Raw genomic sequence first — 23,602 nt, forward strand, 5'->3', positions numbered from 1 at the left:
CTACTTCTGGCTACCTACGTAGATTCTCACAATCTTAAGGCCAAAACTAATATTATTTTGTAGCGTGGATTGAAATGAGGAGACCAGGATAAGAATAAAATGGATTGATGTATATGATTTAGATATATGTGTGAATGTATTATTCAATGTTAGAGGAAAATTACGTGTAGAGTTAAACAGGAAAAATCCAATTGATATTATGAATGATAATTTAAACGAAAAATAATACAATGAAATTGGAACTTAATTTTGTGTGCCTATGAGCTTTACCACATAGTTATGGACTCATAAAAGTATGTAAGATAAATTCTCTGGTCAGCCAAACAATTAGGCTCTGCTTCAGACGATCTAGCAAAATATCTCGACGATATTCTTAATCCACTGGCTATATCATTTCAGCTTCTAAAGCATAGAATAATGCAGACTTAATGAGTGAAAGAAGTAATGTACGGGTTTGTAAGTTTCAATGTAGGATTGCATTTTACAGAAGTATTTATTAATGATTCTCTATCATTTTTATCTTATACCCTAAGTTAGCATATCGGCGGATATACCATTCGCTGCGAACTTTATAGAATTGATTAATATATGAAGAAAATGCTGTAAATCTAATCTAAAAAGTGAAATATTATATTCAGAATTAGATAAAGCCATAGGAGGTCACTAATCACCAGTGTTTTTTGAGAGCAGAATATCCAGCAACCCATGAGTGGCATGTTATATATTTGCCCAGGGAACGGAAATGTTCGCACATTCATTAGTAGACTAAATGAATTGGTGTCATCGTTAGAATTTACTATGGAGCTATGGAGATGAAAAATCATTTTAGCTTACCCTTTTAGGATTACCTGGTTTAAATTTAGTGTATACAAAAAACATACCAATTTTTTTCGAATGTGCGCTATATTATTCTGACCACAGCATTGAAGCACCAAATCAATATTCACATCCATATTTTTAAAAGCAGTGCGTGCAGGGAGTCCTGAATATTAATATAAATGATGAAGTAGATCTAATTAAGAATGCTGAAAAGAATATCTTGATATTGTCTTAAACGATGCATTGAGAAGGGCAAAATAAATAAAGCGTAATAAACACTAAGCAGAGGATTATAATTATGACATTGTACTTGTCGTAGCTTACACATAAATGTACTGTATTTCTTATTTACTTAGAATTTTATTACTAATGTAGTACCACTGAACAACAATAATACAGCGAGAAAAGGTGTTTCTAATAAAATTCTAATGTACTGGGAGTCTCAAGGGATACAATTTGTGTATTTGTATAAATATTTGTACATTTGACATCTGACTCTCAAAGTGTTGTGGATGTTTGTACTGATGAATATATCACGTCCCTCTACGAATATGCTAGAGACGTAGAAACATCAGGAACCTGCCCAGTAAGAATAAAAAACAGGACACTGGAGAATTATGTGTCAAAACCAACTGGGTGATGAGGAAACCAAACGTTAATGGTTAGAGTGTGCCGTATGGGCTGTCGACCGGTGTCTGTACTGCTTAGAGATCCCTCAAGAAATCACCCAACAAGGTAATTGCTCTTGCGTGGTAGCCCTTATTCAACCCCTGTCCCAGCTAGTGATGCTCCTTACGCCGCCAAATGAGGTAATAACAAGGCCGATGGCCACCACAAGGCTACCCTAAAACATAAGGCGCCCAATTCTGCAAGCAACTACCTTCTTTGACTACCTTTTTATTCTGTTTTATTTTCTCCCCTTCTAGTTTGATTGTAACTCTTGTCAGCATTTATTTAAGTGCGGGCATCACTTTTTAACATTGCGTTTATTGAGATGACAAGCAATAAATTCTTTTATTCTTAACTATCTACAGCAGTTACCCCTTTTGATAACCGTCCTTTACTTGAACTGTTCACCAGACAGACATCAGTTCATTTTCGCTGTAGTTGATTTAATGTGAATGATATAGTAACAATGGAAAAAGGATTTCGCATTCTAATTTCGTAGAGTTGAAAACCAATTAACCGACCAATTTTATTGACATTTTCTTGCACACATTCAGGAGCCAGTAACGATATAAATCAGTCTCTAATCACTGATAATTTTCAGTTAATTGCTAACAACTACGACTTGGTTTTATTTAATCATGGCATATAATTTTTAATTGGGGTAGTTCATGGCCCCTAAAATTGCTCATGAATATTGGTGCTTAATGAATCATCGTTGTTATTTGGTACTGTAAACCTAAAAGTCTGGAGCCTTTTTTAGTTTAATGTCCCAACTGCGTGTGAATTCCCAATGTTTTGATTTCACGGTTTGTGGCTGGACATTACACCGTTTTACAGCTGAGTGCGTTTTAAATGTTTCCATGACAAAATGAACAAATATTTTTTGAAAACTTCATCGCTGACGTCTTCTTTACTCCAAAATGAACAGTCCTTCATCCCAAGTTGAAATATATGTTGACTAACAATTTGCTTGTTAGTAAAGGTTGAAAAAAGGGAAAGAGGAAAAAGAACGAATACCGTAGATTCGTCATGAAATGGAAAAATACTTCATCAGAGTTGATGTTCAAACACTGCAAGTCAATAAACGAGTGAAATTCTGAGGGTTTGAAGAGATCACCTGCTTGTAACATAAAATTGTTGTATACTACTTGCTCTCCTTGTATATATCTATGGTTTTTTCTTTCTTTTCTTTTTTTCAGACAGCTATAAGCGAAAGCTAACTTGAGAAATTTTCCGTGTGTTACTAATTATAAATTCATTGCGTCCAATGATGTATAAATTATGTTCAATTAACTAAAGATTATTGTTACAAGGTGTACTACATCAAAAGCCCCCGATGCCTAAAATTCAAAGAACTGAAAATAGGGGATTTTTTGGTTTGCTCATTCCCTTCATAGGGAAACTCAAGTTCGGACAGTTAACGCGTTTCTACACAATTCTCTCATTATGTAGACTAATGCCTTATATTCCATGCAGTTTCTTGGTGAACACATTCTAAAACTCACTAATAGTAACCACCAACAATTCAACCCCCTTGGACAGTTCAAACCGATGATGGAAAGCTCACTTGAAAACCCACCCGTGAAACACCTCATTTCCCTTAATTTCCGTGGGTTATTGTCATTTTGCTGTTTCTGTAGTGTTCCTTGGTTGTCACGTCACGTAGCCATATATGATTATCAGTTGTATCGAGGTGCAGTTTGCATTACTGCTCATTTTATTTCTTCCCCTGTTTTTCACTACTCCGCTTATGTTGTAGTACATGCTTTGTTCTCCGTATTTTCTTGTTTCATTTCCACTCGTGGATGAATTAATCCTTTTTCTCCCCTTTCCGCATTGTCTTTTAGCTGCTCATCCTTATGGATTTCCTTTGTAGTTGATTATAATTTCGGCTCCAGCAACATTGCATAGTCTCTAACATGTGCTTGACAATTAGTTGAAAATCGAATTGGGTGCCTCTCGGATCCTTTCTTATAACCCCTCGTCGTTTGTTCATTTTTCTTTAGACTTGCCTGGTTGTTAAGACTCATGAAATGATTACGTGCTTTCATCCTTTTATTGTCCTTTTTGGGTTCTTGCGTAGTTGCAACCATACTCTCTTCAGTGTATAAAGGGTTTTGATAAAATGATACTGGTAGTATTTGATAGCTTTAGATTATTTTCTTATGACCATGAGAACTGCATTTTATTGATACCTTAACACTTGGTAATGCATGCTTAACCCAAGTGTGCAACTAACCTAGCATACTTGAATTAGTGTATTATGCTAGAAATTATTAATGATTACATTCTTCTGCAAATACAATAGTGAATAGTAAAAGTGATTTGGAAATTATTGCAGTCGATGTTCAATTAGAGTTGGTTCTTACTAAACTTCAATTGAACTCGACAGGGAATTGGAAGTTAGCACCACAGCAATTTGCGACCTGCTCCTCATTTTTCTTATCCCCAAGAGAAGGTTAGTCAATATGCCCTATTTTTTTTCCTCAGTCTCTTGTGTTCCCAATTCTTAGAGACAATTATACCCTCCTGGAAAATGCTCTTGAAAGACTTGTGATTAGTATGAGACAATCTTTAAGTACCCCTTCATAAAGCCGCCCTCTGCTGTCAGTGCACGTTTATCTCATAGTCTTCACAGTAGGAGTTCATGAACAGAAGCTAGGCAGGCATGAGCCAGAGGGAGTTGATGTCTTTGACGACCCAGGGCATGTCAACCTTGTCAGTCCAAAGCTCTAGCCTTTGACCCAATATTGTTTGTTGCCCAGAATTGATGAGCTCGCAAGGATTACTCGCACATGGACCGCTCCCGTTCAGTTAAATCTTGATGGAAACTGCCGAATATGTAAGCAGCTTTGAAAAATTTTCTTTTTCGATTTTGTATTTGAACGTTTGTTGAAGTTCTCACTGTATGATCCCATATGTACTGTGTTGCCGGCTAACTCCACATGAATTGTGGTTCTTAGTATGGGCGTAAAATATTCAAATAGCTGATCAGCAATAAATGCCTATGCTCTGCCACGTTCCAAAACTGAGGAAATAAGGGAGGGTATCTAAACAGCAGCGATCTCTGACTATTCCCTGCGTAGCTCCTTGTATATAAATTTGCATAATAAAACCATTTTATTTTATTTCATTGCAAATATTCTTCCCAATTTTCTTTGCATAAGAAAATAGTTTGTTTATTTTTTATTATGTAAAAATTGGAAGTAATACCAATTTCTAAGAGAAAGCTCAAATCTAAAAATATCTTAAGGTGGCAAATGTACTGATATATCCCTCAGAGACATCGAAATTCCAGAGATTAGAGATGTGAAACGAAGAAAAGCTGTAAGGAATTGAAGAAAATTAGTCCTGTGCCCTTTTGTTGAACTCGTATATGTTTTCACTGGTGGGGTATATATTGCCTGATTGACACACTGTTGGCTGTAACTGATGCAGCAACCGGCCTGCCTAAAAGAAACTAGGCGTCCCTGTCTTTTTCGAAGTTGTGGTGTCGGGTTTTTAAATGGAACTCTTTGGTGTGTGACTCTCGCCATATATTGCCCCCCCCTTTTTTTTCTTTAACCGACCAACGATTCGAGACTCATCTGATTTTGAAATCAAAATTTAGAATATATAGAAATAAAACCTCCTACAATCATGTAAACGTAAAATCTAACAAAAACTAAAATTTCTTCAAAAATCATTTTTGAAAAAGCTCTTAGAAATTAATTTATATATTGATACACACGCACATAAATTTGTAGTATATGTATATATGGATGTGTGCTTCTTTTTGTTTTCCAAACATTTAGTGGATATTCCCAATATGTTGTGGCTGTCAGTTAGAAAGCTTTCAGAACACTGACGGCTTCATTCAGCTACACAATGGACTCACTACTCTAACTCCTTACGCACATTCAATTATTCAGCTCTATGTGGCATGTACTCTGTCACTTCTTAGATGTTGAGGCCACTTCTTTTCCTTGCTTTTCTCTATCCATCCACCCTTCACAAGGTCTTCCTCTCCTTCCTTCCAGTGTTTTAGAATTGTAAAGTCTTGTCGCCAAGAAATCTAAACCACCTCAACAATTTCTGATCTGTCATTCCGAATACCCTAATCCATTTTCATATTGACTCTTTTCTCATTTAAAGTTTTTGTTCGTAACACAAATATTATATAACAATTCATATCCTTCCTCAATATATCATTGTCTCATACCCAATTTTAAAACAAATCAATCACTGTCACGCCTACAAACTGACGAATACTCCACCTTCATTATAAAAACTTGTTATCGCTCTCAGTAAATTTACTCTCTATACCATAAATGTTTTAACATTCTCCTCATCGTCTCTATCTACCGTAAGCTTTCATTGGGTCCATTTATGCCATAAGACTTTTCCTCTTTTACTTCCAAACTTTTCGCACAGCTTATTCATAACAAACACTTAGTAGCGGTTCTAGAGATCTTTCACTGGGAAGGGCACTTAGGATTATCATATAAATATGTGTGTGTAACATGTATTCACATACGGTACATATAAATCAAAATTTACATGTTTGCACACACACACACACACACACACACACACACACACACACATATATATATATATATATATATATATATATATATATATATATATATATATATATATATATATATATTAGTTGTTCTTTTTGTTGTTGTTGAAATAATCATTAACTTTGCAAATTTTTTGCTAATAATAATGGTTTATTATTATATTATATATATATTATATATATATATTAGATATTTTATAGTCCTTCATACTTTTTAGATTGAATTGATTGAAATATATCATTAACTTTGGTCAATATTTATTGCTATTAAAATATATATAATAATGGTTTATTATAAGAAAACAATATTCTATTATTCATATCATTGGGGGATGCACGTGACCTGGTGGCCCCCTTAAATCCACAACTGCTTGAAACACTTGATCTACATATCTATTCTGCCGGAAGCCATTCTACTCTCCCTATCAAATCTGTCGTTTGTCTTATCATCTTGATTAAAATCCTACTGATATATTCAACGAAGATACGCCCCTTTGATAAAAAGTCTCCTCTGTCACCTTTATCCCCATACTGAATAACAGTTATTTCTTCACCCATTCTTTTGGAACCTTTCCTTGATTCTGATATACCTTAGATACCCTGGTCACCCACTCAGTCACACTTTCACCTCCATAGGACATCTCACTTGTGTGCGTCTGCATTTGACAATGTATATGTGTTTATATACATATATATTCATATATATACATACATATTTATGTATGTATGTGATTTAAGAAAAATGAATAACTAACCTGTATATAGGCGTCGTGAGACCGTCCTTAAAGAAGAGAAGCAGGAAAATAGTGTCATCGGAGGGATGAGATATGTCGCAAGGGAGCGTTGCTGATTTTCCAATAAGTCCCGTTACTCTCACTACAGGTACTGCGAAAAAAGAAAAGAAATTTTGTTTGTCATTTATGCAGTATATAACAACTAAAACTATGCTGTACTAGTCGTATATTTTAAAATAAATACGAACGAACGACTGTTTAATGAGCGTTAAAGTAAGAAATTTTTCTCATTTTAAAGACGTGCCTTTGCCTCATAAGCGTAAACCAAACCTCATCTCTTGAATTGTGGGACCAAGATCAAAACACGAAGTTATTCCACTTCAGCCTCTAATTTGTGATATTGCAGTAAGGCATACTGAAGAAATGCCAGGTATTTTTTCCTTTCTTCCTTTCGTATGTTTCTGCTTTAAGAACTGATTATGTTTATTTCTTAATTTTCGGCGTTTAAGCTCCATATAATTAATTTCCATTGGTGCATATCAGCTTTATAATACCAGATTTCTCTTAAGGCTATAAGAGCCTCAAAATTAACTCAATTATTTTACTAATAAGGCAACTTTTATCGTTCATTTTCAATACATATTTTTCTATACAAAAACTTTTTTTTCGAACTACTTGACGACTGTTTTTCTCTAACTGAATACTAATTCGTTACGACAGTAGCTTTATTTATTTGTTTCAACTCTTCACACATTTTTTCTGTTTGCTCCTACTTTTTTTACTATTTCTATTTTTACGGGCAATTGTATTACGTTATTCTTATCTAAGAGCTTTCTCGCACTGAACTTACTGTGACTCACGCATTCATCTGTAATGTTACCTGTTAGGCCACCAAACAATCCCAATCTTCACCGACTTTTAATAACACTGTTTTAACTGGCTTAATAAATCCTTTGCCAACATCTCATGGGATTATCTCAAATGTTTATCACATCCAAATTAATTTCATTATACATTTTATCATCATTATCTTCCGTTATGATACCTTAAGTTTTAGCAACCCCATTTATTCAGTCATTAACCATCAGAGTAGGAAACAGCAAACTTAGATGAGATGAAAAATAAAAACATTAAACTGTTTTCATTCACGACACCTATTGTATGATCATTATACCATAAATCCATGTCTTTCATGTTTACTAAAAATTTTCTCAGTTCTGTCATTCAGATCTTTATCAAGGTTTCAGTCTTGATATAGTCTCTTCATTATAATGACTAGAGTTTCAAAAACATAAGGATTTCATAGCTATATGCGGTTTCTAGAGCACTATCGAGCATAAGAATCATGCTCAGACAATGAACGTGTTCAGTGAGCGCATGCTAGGAATAGACTGATTTACCCAGATGTCTGATTCTGTAGCCAAATGCTCAGCTGTGCCCATAAACTCACAGATATCTGAAAAATTGGATCCACTATATAATCGTAAAACTGAGCTCACTAAAAGAATTCCACAAGTAAGCAGTTCTAGACGCTGGGGTGATCGATGCTAGCAAAAGATGATTTGCTTCCAGAGACAGTTCCAAACATTGTCTCTCTGGGAGGTATTAGGAAGACTTTCATCATTATGCAATCTAATCTAAATAAAAAGTTCTTCTAGTGCCTGTAAAGAAATATTCATATCAGTTCTTAAGGCGTTCTCGCTCACAGTTAGTCCTCCTCTTATGCGGCATTCTATCGAAAGTTCAAGCGCAACAATTCTTTTAATTGTAATTAATACTTTCAAAAAATGTTCCGTGTAACTACAATCATTTACGGGGGGTTTTCGAAGACTTTTTTTTCACTAAAATTGTCATCATTCGATCCAGCCATTCACGTATAACAATATACATATACTTATATATATAAACATACATATATATATATATATATAACTATATATATATATACTATATATATATATATATATATATATATAAAATATAATAATATATATTTATATTATATATTATATATATATCATATATAGATATATATATTATATATCTATTTTTATATAATATATTATATTAATATAATTTATAAATATATATTTATTATATATATGTTACATATATATATATATATATAATATATATATTCTATATATATATTATATTAATTATTGTTCAGGATTTTAAGCCAGAGCCAAGGAAAGTTAAGACCTCTTTATAACAAGACTCATTCATCCTTGCCTATATACAAGTTGCCCCTGTGAACTGAAAGCCTCCATTCTCTAGAAAAACCCTCTTTGCTCCCATTGGCTGTTGCTGGATTTGCTTCTCCTCAGGGGACCTTGGAGGGGCGGAGCTACCCAAACGAGATTTTAAAAGAGCAGGGACACAGCAGCTCGATCTCAGAAACTCTCAGAAACTTTCAGAACCCACAAAACCTCCTCGGAACCTCTCTGGACTGCTCAAAAGCAGGACTTCCTCAGACTTTCTCAAGCCCTGCAGACTCCACTTCACCCTTTCTGCTCCCCCTGCCTCCTCTGGGGGATCCCAAACATTTTTATCTCTCCATAGTGCACAGGAATATCAGCAGATAAGAAAACTGCCAAGCCCAGGATTTCCAGGTGCTGTGAGACGTAAATTTCAGTTCAGCCAGGGAATTGTTTTGCCTTTTGTCTGTATTTCATTTCCATTCTTCCAAGGCGACTTTCCCCCCTTCTTTGTTCAGCTTTTCACTCCCCCAATTTTGATTCAATGCTGTGATTAATTCCCTTGTGATGCTAGTAAACATCCCCTAGTTAATTCAAGCACTGTAATAGTCCTTTCTGTGTAAGCTCTAAGTCGTTTCATGCCTCTTGAGTGGTTTGTGAATTTTTATACTTAGAGAAAGTAGTGTGTAATGTTCCCCACGTGTTCCTCGCCTTAGTATTGATGCTAGAATGCAATCTCTTTGTGGGAGAAATTGAGAACCCTTTGGAATAAGTCTTCCATTAAAATAACCCATTTGCGCAAAATTCTGATCTCCATGTCTGGTTCATTTCCCAGCCACGTGTTTCCGGTGGACCGACAATCAACCACCTCATTAGTTCCTGGACCTACATAACTTAATGTAAATATAGTCCATTTAAAATTAAAGTCCAGTGTTTATGACAATTCCTCCTTTTTCAGTAATATCGGCCTTCTGCCGTAGTATTTTTTTTTTCTTGTGATCTCTCGTCCCTCCATTCAAGGCCATTTTTAACAGTGTTAGAGCACATTTTCCATGAGGGAACGAGCAGTTCAGAACAATATATATATATATATATATATATATATATAATATATATATATATATATATATATATATTATACATATATATAGTATATAATATATGTGTGTGTATATGTATATATATAATATATATATATATATATATATATATATATATATAGTATATATTTAAACAGTTAACATACATACAAGGAATCCCTTGATTATCTGTATTCATATTACCCAGAACTCAACATTATCTGCTTGCAACCAGCACCCAGTTGCCGAAGATATGTGTAATACACTACATATTCAATTCATGAATTTTTTTAAAGATCGCTCTCCAGGAGTATGGTTGGTAATGCAGCGCGGTCATAAAGAAATGTTGGTAACACTGCCTCCAAGCATAAACAGGCTGGGAAAGGGTTTTTTGGAAAGGGAAGGCTGGGAGGGATGAGAGACTAGCAGTTGGCAACTCTGCACAGGCAGAGTTGCCAACAGAGTAAGTTTTAGTAATGCTGCGCACAGGCAAAAGCACTGAGAAAGTTTTTTTTTTGGGGGGGGTGTGGGGCTGGTGGGAGGGGAATCACAACAGGATGGCTGCAGAGGGGTAGGCACGTGTTTGACATCATGAGTAGTTTAAATTATTTCATGTATTTTATCTTGTACTTTAACACATTTTATTAATATCATCTAGTGATAAAATAATCATTCACAATGTAAAAAAGAGAGAGAAAGATCAAGCATTCGATACCGCCATATGATTTTCTTACGTACACCACCTGTGACACACACAAACATACTTCCCTTCCTTTCTCCCCTGTCATTTCTCATTTTTTATTTCTTGGCGTTTTGTTATCATTTTCACTGCATGAAATGAATTCGATGAAAATGCCAATGCAAGAGAGGAGAGCTTTTTGCTCTTATTATTGGCTGAATTAATGGGAGAAGAGTTGAGAAATGGATGAAAAACTCGATATTCTTTGAAAATCGGTTCGCTGTGGAAAGAGCAGTTCACCATGTTATCAACATCAAGGAAAAATTACATGACATATTTTGCATTACAAATATTTTCAAGTAATATTTTACTTTTAGATGCCAAAAAGAGAAAAACCTATGAAAAGGAGTAAAACTAGACTAAATGTTAAAAACCATTCATACAATAAACTAAAAGACAAAATTTCACCAAGTGTGGAAATGTTAGCAACACTGCTAAAAACATGTCCTACTAACGTGTTATGCAAACACTGGAACATAATGAAATGAGATCATTTTGACATCAGACAAAAGACCAGAATGGTAAATGATTTTCCAATAAGAAACTAAAACCGTGTGATAATCATCAGAGAATCAATTGAAAATATGCAGTGAACATTATGACACAATACCAAAAATTAAAAGTGAGAGCTGATAGGGTAGAATGGGAAGGTGTGCATGTTTTACAGGTGCTTTACGTAGGGGGCTTTCTTAGCGCGGTAGCATTCTCTCTCTCTCTCTCTCTCTCTCTCTCTCTCTCTCTCTCTCTCTCTCTCTCTCTCTCTGTCGTTGTGCATGATTATTTTAAGTTAATATCCTGAATTCTTTAATAAAATGTGGAAATGCATAAAATTAAAAAAAAATCAAACGAAGTATTTTTACCGACGAAGCTTATGCAACATGAATGTAAACACAAGGCAAGTTACGAAACATCATGAGATGAACAGAAAAATCAAATGAGTGAGATGAAATATAGAATCAGAAGAGATAAAATATTCTCTTGTTATATGTGATAATCATATCAGAGTCAACAAAAAAAAGATAACATGCAATGTGATCAATGGTGAAATCTCCTATGTAGATGTAAAAACACACAAATGCATACCAGTAAAACTTCAGTGATATTATGACGTGAAATGAAAACTCATTGATTATGTTAAAACAAATGATGATTAATTTACTTTTTTGTAGTGTTCTGAATGAATGCTGTGGGTACAAAAGATGTCAACACAGAGTAGCTAAGTTTTACACACAGTTTCCATGATCAGGCAAAAGAGAAATCGGTGAGCATAATAAAACGGAAGATTAATGATAACTTTTGAAGCAATGATCTTAGCATACATAAAAGGGCCCGACTACAGCGCAATATGAGTTTTGCAATGAATAAAAAAGGCAGTTTATGAAATTATTAGTAAAACTAATGAAGTATAATACAATATGGTGACAAGTGATAAGATTGTAAGTAATTACGTTAATAGTGATAAAACCATGGTAGGCTGTGAGTAAATAGGTAGACTATGGGGTAGCCCATATGCAGCTATATACCTATAACATATTGTGTGTTGCATACGAGAGAAAATAACGTGGTCCATTTTTTTTATGTAGCTATTTACTAAGTGCTATACATTAATATGTTTAGGTAAAATAGATTTGAAAAATGGTTCCCGTGTTATTCGGTAGTGCAATTGTACATACAGTACACCTAGCATATAGTGTATTGTTTACAAGAGAGAGCAAAAGGGGTTCGCTTGTTTGAGAAGGTAAATATATAGCAGTTTTTTGTTAAAGATATGGGAAAATAAGCTAACCAATTGCCTTTTTTCATCAGGTTTTTACTTTAAAGTGCGATAGTTGTTGGCTGTAAGTATGTTTAATGTTCATGTGTTCATGATTACTTGGTAATGACGAGGTACGGGGAGTAAGGGAACAGAGTTGTCGTATTACATCCATAGAGTTTTATTTGACCTTATCCGAATTCTGACCCTATTCGTTCTGGGCCTCGGCTCTATTATTGCAGATAATGCGAAGAACTATGTGACTAACTAGTAAAGTTATATTAATACTAAATATATTATTAATTGATAAATTATATATGGGAGGTACCCAGTAATGATAGATTACATTGGGTTGTTTAATTTATATATAATTAATAGCTTATCGGTATCTGCGCTTAGATTATAAGTGTACGATATATAATGTGTAATAAGTAAGTAATTATATAAATGGATAGCTCTATATATAGTTCATATCACTGGCTATTTGGTTCAGGTATTAAAATCATATAAATGTATACTAGTTAAGTAAGGTATAGTATACCTTTGGGTACTAGGCTGTCTCTATTGTAATACGAGCAGTTGGTATTAAGTGATAATAAACGGTTGCTTAACGTGTGTTTATAAAAGGTATATTATAATAATATATAAAATATATATATTAATATAATTATAATATATACTTATATATATATATATATAATATATTATATATTATATATTACGTATCTACCGTATATATATAGTAATATATACTATACTATATATATATATAACTACGTAGATATGTATAATATAATAATATATATACTATTATATATATAATATATCTAATAGTATTATATAATTATATTATAATAGTATATTATATTATATTTATATATATATATTAATTTATAATATATATATAATTATATATTATAATATATAAATATAATATATAATATATATATTATATATAAATATATAATATTTATATATATATATATATATAATATATATTTATATATCCTATATTAATATCTACGTAGATTATAATATATATATATATATATAATATATATATAATATATATATATATATAATATATACAGTAGTTCTTCGATATCTGCAATAATAGAGCCGAACCCTGAACGAAATAGGGTCAGAATTTGGATTAAGGTCAAATAAAACTCTATGGATCTAATACGCCACTACTCTGTTCCCAAAATAAAATATATATATGTACACATGAATTACAAACTTTAATGGTTTAAATGTTTTTAAGGTATGTAATTTATATGAGTAACGTATATAATTAAATTTGTATTGATAATGTTTTCTCTTCAAGGTTTGTAACTCGTAAGTATAATTTATATTATTATTTGTGTTGATGGTACTTTTTACTTTATTTGTAATTTACATATGTAATTTATATTTTGTGCACCCTTGAAAAATGTAATGAAGACAATAAGAAACGTTAAACGTTAGGAGCAAATGACTCTTTTTAGCCAATTCTTTGTGTTCTCCTCTTCACGTATATAATATATATATATATATATATATATATATATATATATATATATATATATATATATATATATATATATTATATATATATAGATAGATAGATAGATAGATAGATAGATAGATAGATAGATATTACAACGTACATACACGAAATGCGCGTTGAAGCTCTCAGTATTAAGAAATCAATAAAATGAAATAAGTATATTTTCTTTTTTCACCACTTGTTAAAATAAGACCACACAAGACGGCGTATGGAAGCTGCATCTGCCCACTCTCTTACTTATTAAGAATTAGATACGGCATCTTATCCTACTTCGTTCCTCCCCCCAAAAAACTCTGCCTCTCCTACAGCTAAATGACCCCCCATTGTCACCCTTTTCCACACCTGGTGCTGTCACGCAGATTTCTTTTCCAGACAACCGTAAACACCCCAAGAAAGCCAGCGCCAAGATGTGACAAACACAAGAGAAAAAGGAGAGAGAGGAATAAGGCAGCAAGTTAGGCTCTCTCCTTGCCATTCTCCTTGCAGACTTTGTCCTGATCACACCGGGGTGACATCCCGGTCACATAGACATCCTTATCTCTGTTCGGGGTCGAGACTTTTCTTCCCCTAAGCTCATTACCCTGCGCTCGGCTACTCAAGACTACGATTGTCAAACACAAGGTACATTTGGTTATGAAATTTCTTATATAACTCAAATTCTCATTTGCACCTCCCTCAGAGAATAAGTGAAATAAAGAAATATTCGTGACCTGTAACTAGAAGAGTTCATTTATATTGCTAACTCGTAACAGTGTTAAGTTACTTACATTCTCTGCCTTACGCAAATCCCAATTACATAAAACGTGTTTTTGATCGAGAAGTACAGTGCATACTTCATTTGAAGAATAAGGAGAACGCAAATAGTGTACAATATCTCACGTGTTCCACGGTGCCAGGGTAGCAACCATCCATCCCAAGTCCCAGGGTGAAAGAATGAAGAGCTGCTGTTAACTATTATTTTATGATCTGTGATAATTGATATTCCTTTAAACTCTGGGTTCTTCATAAAATGGATTTACATTTTCTGAGGTTTTTCATAGTGGCACTATTTGATTTGTTAATTAACTTGACCTCAGTGCCTCGGAGCTAGTGACTTCGTCTCCTGTGTAAATTCTTCTGATTGACATAATAATAATCTTAGTTAAATGTAACTTTGCATTTCCCTTAAATCCATCATTTTTAATGCTTTTTTTCCCTTTTTCTCCTTTGTTACTTGCGTGGCACCCAGTCTTGTCAGATGCCAGTTAATTTTAGAGTAAAAGTTAAGCCTTGTTTCGTTTTTTAAATGCTAATTTGTCGTTAATAATAAGTATATAATATGTATATATCGTACTTTTTATATGCAAATACTGTTTATTTTAATTGTTATTTCAGCCTGGAAAATGTATCATGAGGTACGAAACGTCGGCTTCTTAATAAATGGATAGAAAAAAGGATGCATTTCCATAGCTCCATTATATAATGTTATATATATATATATATATATATATATATATATATATATATATATATATATATATATATATATATAGTTATATAAGTCTATCACATTACCGTGATTCATATACATATATCGAGCTACAAATGTCCTTTAATATCTAATTCGCTCTACCTCGGAATTAATATATTTTCATATATGTTTAACCGAGGGGGAATTTATTAAGCGATAATAGAATTGGCGGCCGACAGGCGCGAACCATCGACCTCTCAATTCCAGGGCTTAATAAATTCCCCTCAGGTTAAACATATATGAAAATATATTAATTCCGAGGTAGAGCGAATTAGATATTAAAGGACATTTGTAGCTCGATATATATATATATATATATATATATATATATATATTATATATATATATATATATATATATATATACATTATATATATATATATATATATATATAATATACATATATATATATATATATATATATATATATATATATATATATATATATATATATATATATATATATATATATATAGTATATATATATATATATATATATATATATATATATATATATGTAGACATATATATAGATATAGATATATATATAAAATATATATATATATATATACATACATATATATATATATATATATATATATTACTCGATAAGATATTGGACCTCTTAGCGTCAAGCAGCCTAATATCTTGTCGAATTTTGAAGGAACAGAAAAGTGGGAAGGAATTTTGTTCAGTGCATTACTAATGTATATGTATATATATATGTGTGTGTATATAAAATATATATATCTATATATATTATATATATGAATAATATATATATATATATATATATATTTGGAGCTATGGAAATGCATTCTTTTTTTTATCCATTTATTAAGAAGCCGACGTTTCGTACCTCATGATACATTTTCCAGGCTGAAATAACAATTAAAATAAACAGTATTTGCATATAAAAAATAAGATATATACATATTATATGCTTATTATTAACGTCACATTAGCATTTAAAAAACGAAACAAGGAAAAAAAAGCAAAAGCAGAAGCAAGATGCACAAAACACTCAACCAGGATGGCAGTGTAAAGCAGACAAACAAGGAAGGCAGAACAGAAGGAGAGGGAAGGGGGTTTGAGGGAGCACAGACATAGAGTTTAAAAACAAGAGCAAATTATGCAATGAACTGTTGAGTTGATGCTGACTGATGATTGAGGGTAAGGACCGTCAATTTGATCAATAGATTCAAGGGTGGTTAGTTCCTCTATACTTCGCGTTCTTCCCGCAATACTCAAGTGCTGAGGTCAATATATGTTTTGCAAGTCTTGCTATGGTTTCTCACATTCGGCTGATCAGGATTAGATAGTCGACTACTTGATCTATAGCTAATTCCCTGGTGAGAGGAGATTTGGATCTTTATCAGCCTCCTGGTACACCCAATGTATGTGCCCAGATTTCATCTGGGACAGGTATATTTGTAGATTACACAGGAGGTAAACATGGGGCTAATCCTATCCTCGAAATGGAAGACGGACCTGATGGTTCGGGGGTTCATCGGGATTAACTTTAGATTGAGTGCAGTAATTGTCCACTGAATAAACTCGTACATTTTTTCCTGATTCTGTTGTCAGGTAATTAATTTAGGGGCTCTGAGAGCTATGAGTGGAGAATTTAGTTTCAAATTAAGCAATTTGTTAGGAAAACTATGAAAGGTTGCTGGTGGGAAGTAATTGTTCTTAAAACAGTTAGTGAGCAAAACAATCTCATTATGAAAAGCAGGCCAACTAAAGGTCAAATTAAAAGCTCTTAAGGAGGAGAGTGGACACGGAATTCATCTGAAAATTAAAAAGGCAGGAGCTGTAAAAATGACTACCTAGAACAGTAAAAGTATTCTTCCTATAAATGCCATTGTGGAAACCTATCTCGTCTTTGGTAACTTTTACGTCCAGCAAGGGAGGTGAGTTCTGGGTTTCTTTCTCAAAAGTAAAATTAGTATTATGATGTTGGGTATACAACTGCTCTAAAAAAAAGCGTCAACTTGGTAGCCATGTCTAAAGATGGCAAAAGTGTCGTCAACGTAACGTTTGTAAAACAGCGGGCCGGAATCAGAGGGACAGCCTTCCAGGGCTTGCTCCTCCAGGGAGTTTATGAAGATGTTGGCGAAGGTCGGTCCCAAAGGACTGCCTATCGCCATCCCTTCTATCCATCTGAAAAGGGTACCGTCAAATATAGAGGTAGTGTCCAGCACAGCCATTTCTAACAGTTATTTAAATAGAGTTTTGTTAAAATGATTTTTAAAAAAGTTGTCAGACGGAAATAACGTGTTTAAAGTGATATCTATGTTCTCTGCTACTGGGACGTTAGTAAACAGGGACTCAACATCAAAACTTGCCTTGGGCAGATCTGGGTTCTGTTTGATGACTTTGTCTTTGAAGGTGGCTAAGTTAGTTTGTGTGTACCTATTATTGGTCAAAGGTTGGAGTAAGGGAAAGAGGAGTTTATTTAGCGAGTTTATAGCTGGCGGTGTTGATGGAGGAGAGGATAGGTCTTAGGGGAATTCCTTCCTTACGTATTTTGGGCAGCCCATAAATAATTCCGCATGATGATCCTGTCACAAAAAGATCCTGATGTGTGTTATCGTCTATTGACTCGTCTTGTTTTAGTGTCCTAAGAAATCGGGTTTAGTAATATTGTAAAGGTCAGGGTCACCGACTTCTGTAAATTTAGACGGGTCATTTAAAATAACATTCATTTTCTGCTAGTTGGATCTGCCAAGGATTACCGTTCCTTTGCCCTTGTCAGGGCGTGAGATTACTAGATTTTCGTCTTTAGCTAGCTATCTCAGAATACCGTAGTCGTTTTTTTTTTTTTTTTTTTTTAATTTTTTTTTTTTTTTTTTTTTTTTAAGAATGGGGCACATCTAGTTTTGAGATTACCGAGGGTGCTAGGAGCTAAGGCTGAAGATTGTGAACTTAAAAATTCAACGTTTTCAGAGAAGGGAGGTTTGATTATTCTCTGAAAGAGCATTTCATGATGAGAGTGTTTCCCTCACTAATTATTTTAAGAACAATTACTTCCCACCAGCAATCTTCTATATATCCCTCAACAAATTGCTTAATTTGAAAAAAAAATCTCCTACTCATTACGTCCTAAATTACGTACGTCTACGTATCAGATTCCCATAATTGCCTGATAACAGATTCAGGAAAAAAATGTATTTTATTCAATGGACTCAATCTTAAGTTAATCCCGATGAACCCCCGAACCATCGGGTCCCTCTTTATTTCAAGGTTAGGATTAGCCCCATGTTTACTTCCGGTGTAATTTACAAATATGTAAGTGTTTACATATATGTGAGGAATGTATGTGACATTCCATATATAAAAAATAAAAACTATGTTGTTAATTAAACCAATGACCAAGGGGTCATATAGGAACTTGCAGGAGTGTGATAAACATTGTTAATGAAGTGTTGGCAAAGCCTTGTGTTGCTTGTATCAGCGTCTTGATTTGTAGACACTTGTAGTCATCATATCCACTATTGTGCGAAATGTCAACAATGCTTTCGCTTGAGAAACCATGTTGACGCTCTACCCACAAACCGTGGTATGTGACTTTTGTCTCATATGTTCATCTGTGTGTATGTTCGTATGCTGAGCTAAGGTTTGCTCTCCTGTGGGTTTGTAATTGTATTGTATCTCAGACTTCAACTAGCACTCTTCACTTGAAGACCTATCAAAACTTTATATCTCTCCACGATGTAAGATAGAAGAATATATCTTATTTTAGTACTCTGCGTTTCAACGACTCAACCTCTACGTCAGAAGGAAGCAATTGAACCAACTTAAGAAATATCACCACAGCCGATGAGACTGAGTCAAGAATGAAGAGTATTTACCAACCGACATCTGCTTTGCAGATCAAAAGAACAACCTAGTGCCTCGTTTGTAAATATAATACGAGAGCACTAAAATATGGCGGCAGCGGTGGGATTAGAATGCAACCAGTTTAGGACGATTGGTATAAGAGAGATCGGTACTACTACCTGTTCGTTAGTTACCTGCGGTGTGCTTCGGGTTTTCCTCATCACGGGCCCACACAGAATATTACCTTTGATTACATAATTCTGCTGCACATACTTTAAATATACTTTTGCTTTAGGATTTCCGTTCAAAGCATTTATTGTTTTGCATTCTTTGTTTGTACCAGTTCAGCGCTCCAACCCAGGTCTTCAATGTGCACGATCTCTTGGGTTAATGAATTTACTTGTTCAAATACAGTTTTAACAATAGGCACGGATGTTTCTATATCTTTTAGTCCTACTAATGGTTCCTTACAGTATGGTTCGGGATTGCGGGATAATGCGTCAGCTATGATATTTGCTTTCCCAGGTAGGTATCCTAACTTGGCTCCATAGACCTGAATGATCATATGCCACCGAGTTCCTTTGGGACTGTGATTAAAGCCTTTGAAAAAACTTGGTAAGGGGCTTATGGTAAGTAAGGACCTTAACAGAATAGCTGTAGATTATGAGCTTAAAATTGTACAAGTGAGTTAACGTTACCTAGCCCTTCCTTGTCTATTACTGCATATTTACTTTCAGAGGACTTCAGTTTCTGTGAATGAAAAGCTACAGGAAAGAACTGTTTATCATATTGCTGAAGTAGTACCCCTCCTACCCCTTGGTCTGAGGCGTCTGTTGCAATAAAAAAATTCTTATTAAAATCAGGGAATTTTAAGATAGGTAAACTGCATAATTCCACTTTAAAGATATCGAACGCCTGTTGATGCTTTTCAGACCATATGAAATCTATGGCTCCCTTCATAAGATCTGTTAAAGGAGCTGCTATGATTGAATAGTTACACATAAACTTACGATAGTAATACCCACTACAGCCCAAAAAGTGCTGTATCCCCTTTACGTTAGTAGGTACCGGAAAGTTACGGATAGCCGACACCTTATCATGGACCACCTTAAGACCTTGACTAGACACGTAAAACCTAAATAGACAAGTTCGGTTTTTAAAAACTCACATTTAGATATTTTTACTCTGAGATTGTGTTGTCTTATTCTCTGTAGCACTAGCTCTAGTTTATGCAAATGTACTCCTAAGGTATTAGAAAAGATTACAAGACCATCCATACAGGCATGAAGGGTATCCCCTAACAAGTCTCCAAACACTATATTAATCATTCTGGTGAATGTAATTGGGGCGCAACGTAAACCGAAAGTCATACATAAAAATTCATAATGTCCCCTAGCTGTGCTGAAGGCAGTGTATGAGGTACACTCACTTAGCTAATGGTATCTGGTGAAAGCCTTTAAGTAAGTCCAAGCTGGTGAAAAAGTTTTTCTGACCTAACAAAGATAAGATATCGGCTGTACATGGCACTGGAAAAGGGAGTTCTGTCGTTGCATCTCTTGCCTATTAAAGTTTTAACATTAACCTTAAAGAATGCATGTGAGAAACTTGGATATGAACCTTTGTTAGGGGCACACAAGACCCAATTTTATAACAGATTAATTTTAGTAAACGTAGAGAATTGCAAGAATCATGATTAATATTCCCTTCGATTCTTATGTTGCCTGGCAATCTTACAAAATAGCTCCGTTTCCCACTTACATGTCTAGTAGCTCACTACCAGTAATGTCGAATTTTTTTTCTGGTACGTATTAATTTCCTCTAATATGGATATTTTTACGGTTGTCAGAGACCTTGATCAGTTCACTCATTGTTCTGATGCCATGGGTAAAAAAGTTTGTACAGCTGACTCTTTTGAATTCCACAATATATCAGCGAATTCATGTGGGTTAGGTCTAGTCCTTTATGGCTCTCTCCCTCACATACTTGAACGTTGTCTGAATTTACTTTACCCTTTTGACAAGTATAAGTTTGCTGCTTACAGGCTGAATAAGGGAACCTGGATACACTTCGCAGTCGAAGAGTTTCACGTCGCATGCCCGGACAGATCGTCTACAGCTTCAAAACTGTTCGTCGCTGCGGATGGCTACAGTGGAGTAACGCCCACCTACAATGTTAAGGGAATAAGCACCATCATAAGTGAGCGGGCTTATTTCGTGGATTTTCCTGGACCGTCATCCGTATCCCAGCATTAATTTCGATTTTTAATGCGGAGGTGGTCCAGCAGCTGTCGAAATTGACTACCAAGGAGGGCATTCAACTCCACGTTTTTCTGGCGCAGACCCTTGTGCTGGGGATGATTTTAATCATCGCGAATGAATTTGTATGGCATAGGATGCAGAGAACAAGTATGGTTGCTCAACAGAATGTTGGACCCTGCCCAGACAATTTTCCGTTGTTTTTAGAGCCATTTGAAATTGGCCATTTCATTTGACTCTAGGAGGTTGTCTGGAACTGTGTAAAGTACGAAAAGTTGTTTGAAACGCTAGTTAAATGTGTAGTAGGTATTTCCTTGGCTATGTATTCCATATGTAAAGTATCAGTAAAGGATCAGAATCTGTGTCAGTATCGAAATCATTATATATCTATCAGTATGCTTATTTGCAGCATATAGAAGTTAAACAATGAATCAATATATATCTGTGCTGTACGCACTAGGAATTTATATAAAGTGCACCTCGATTAATCACTTAGATTAGTCATTTATGTTAATCATTTGTATTAAGTGCACATATATTGATCATATTTATTTGAATATATATATTATATTTGTTAAATAAATCAGGTAGCCTATAATCAATCTGTTACCTTGTTTCTTATCACATTTTGGTACCACTAATTGCAGTTAATATATGATTTTTATCATGTAAATCTTTATGTCATGCAATTATCAGAAGTACATTAGTATTTTCTGTAGTATATGTATCCTCATGAGTAGAAATATAAAACTGTATCATTATATATCACGTGATCATTATTATTTACTATTATTATCATATGCGTATGTCTTATACCTCATATGTGCATCTGTATTTGTGTACACCATGAATTTTTTTTTACTTATAAGTATTTTCTATATCAGATTTTTACATATAACCAGTTGAATATCATTCCTTGACCACTCGCTGGTAATTATGAGTTAACTATATATTCACATTAATTTCTGTATCACGCTCCTATGGGTCAAAAGCAAGTCAAACTTCATGCCTTGAGTGATGTAGCTGACCGAGCAATTATGTAAGTGTTTACATATATGTGAGGAATGTATGTGACATTCCATATATAAAAAATAAAAACTATGTTGTTAATTAAACCAATGACTCAAGGGGTCATATAGGAACTTGCAGGAGTGTGATAAACATTGTTGATGAAGCGTTGACAAAGCCTTGATGTTGCTTGTATCAGCGTCCTGATTTGTAGACACCTGTAGTCATCATATTCACTGTTGTGCGAAACGTCAACAATGCTTTCGCTTGAGAAACCATGTTGACGCTCTACCCACAAACCGTGGTACGTGACTTTTGTCTCATATGTTCATCTGTGTGTATGTTCGTATGCTGAGCTAAGATTTGCTCTCCTATGGGTTTGTAATTGTATTGTATCTCAGACTTCAACTAGCATTCTTCGCTTGAAGACCTATCAAAACCTCCTCTATATCTCTCCACGATGTAAGATAGAAGAATATATCTTATTTTAGTACTCTGTGTTTCAACGACTCAACCTCTACGTCAGAAGGAAGCAATTGAACCAAACTTAAGAAATATCACCACAGCCGATGAGACTGAGTCAAGAATGAAGAGTATTTACCAACCGACATCCGCTTTGCAGATCAAAAGAACAACCCAGTGCCTCGTTTGTAAATATAATACGAGAGCACTAAAAATTATACCTGTTCCAGATGAAATTTGGGCACATACATTGGGTGTACCAGGAGGCTGATAAAGATCCGAACCTCCTCTCACCAGGGGATTAGCTATAGATCAGGTAGTCGACTATCTAATTCTGGTCTGTCGAATGTGAGAAACCATAGCAAGACTTGCAAAACATATATTGACCTCAGTGACTTGAGTATTGTGGGAAGAACGCGAAGTATGGAGGAACTAACC

The 23,602-nt window shown here is 34.2% G+C and overlaps 1 protein-coding gene across 1 annotated transcript in view; it reads right to left on the reverse strand.

Moving 5' to 3' along the window:
* The window catches only part of LOC135210900 (protein turtle-like), a 194,512-nt gene that overhangs the window by 126,754 nt on the left and 44,156 nt on the right, over positions 1-23,602 (reverse strand). The window contains 1 exon segment of the mRNA XM_064243838.1: positions 6,811-6,940. Coding sequence (XP_064099908.1) covers positions 6,811-6,940 — 130 coding nt within the window.

Source organism: Macrobrachium nipponense, chromosome 4, assembly GCF_015104395.2.
Source record: "Macrobrachium nipponense isolate FS-2020 chromosome 4, ASM1510439v2, whole genome shotgun sequence".
Taxonomy (NCBI): domain Eukaryota; kingdom Metazoa; phylum Arthropoda; class Malacostraca; order Decapoda; family Palaemonidae; genus Macrobrachium; species Macrobrachium nipponense.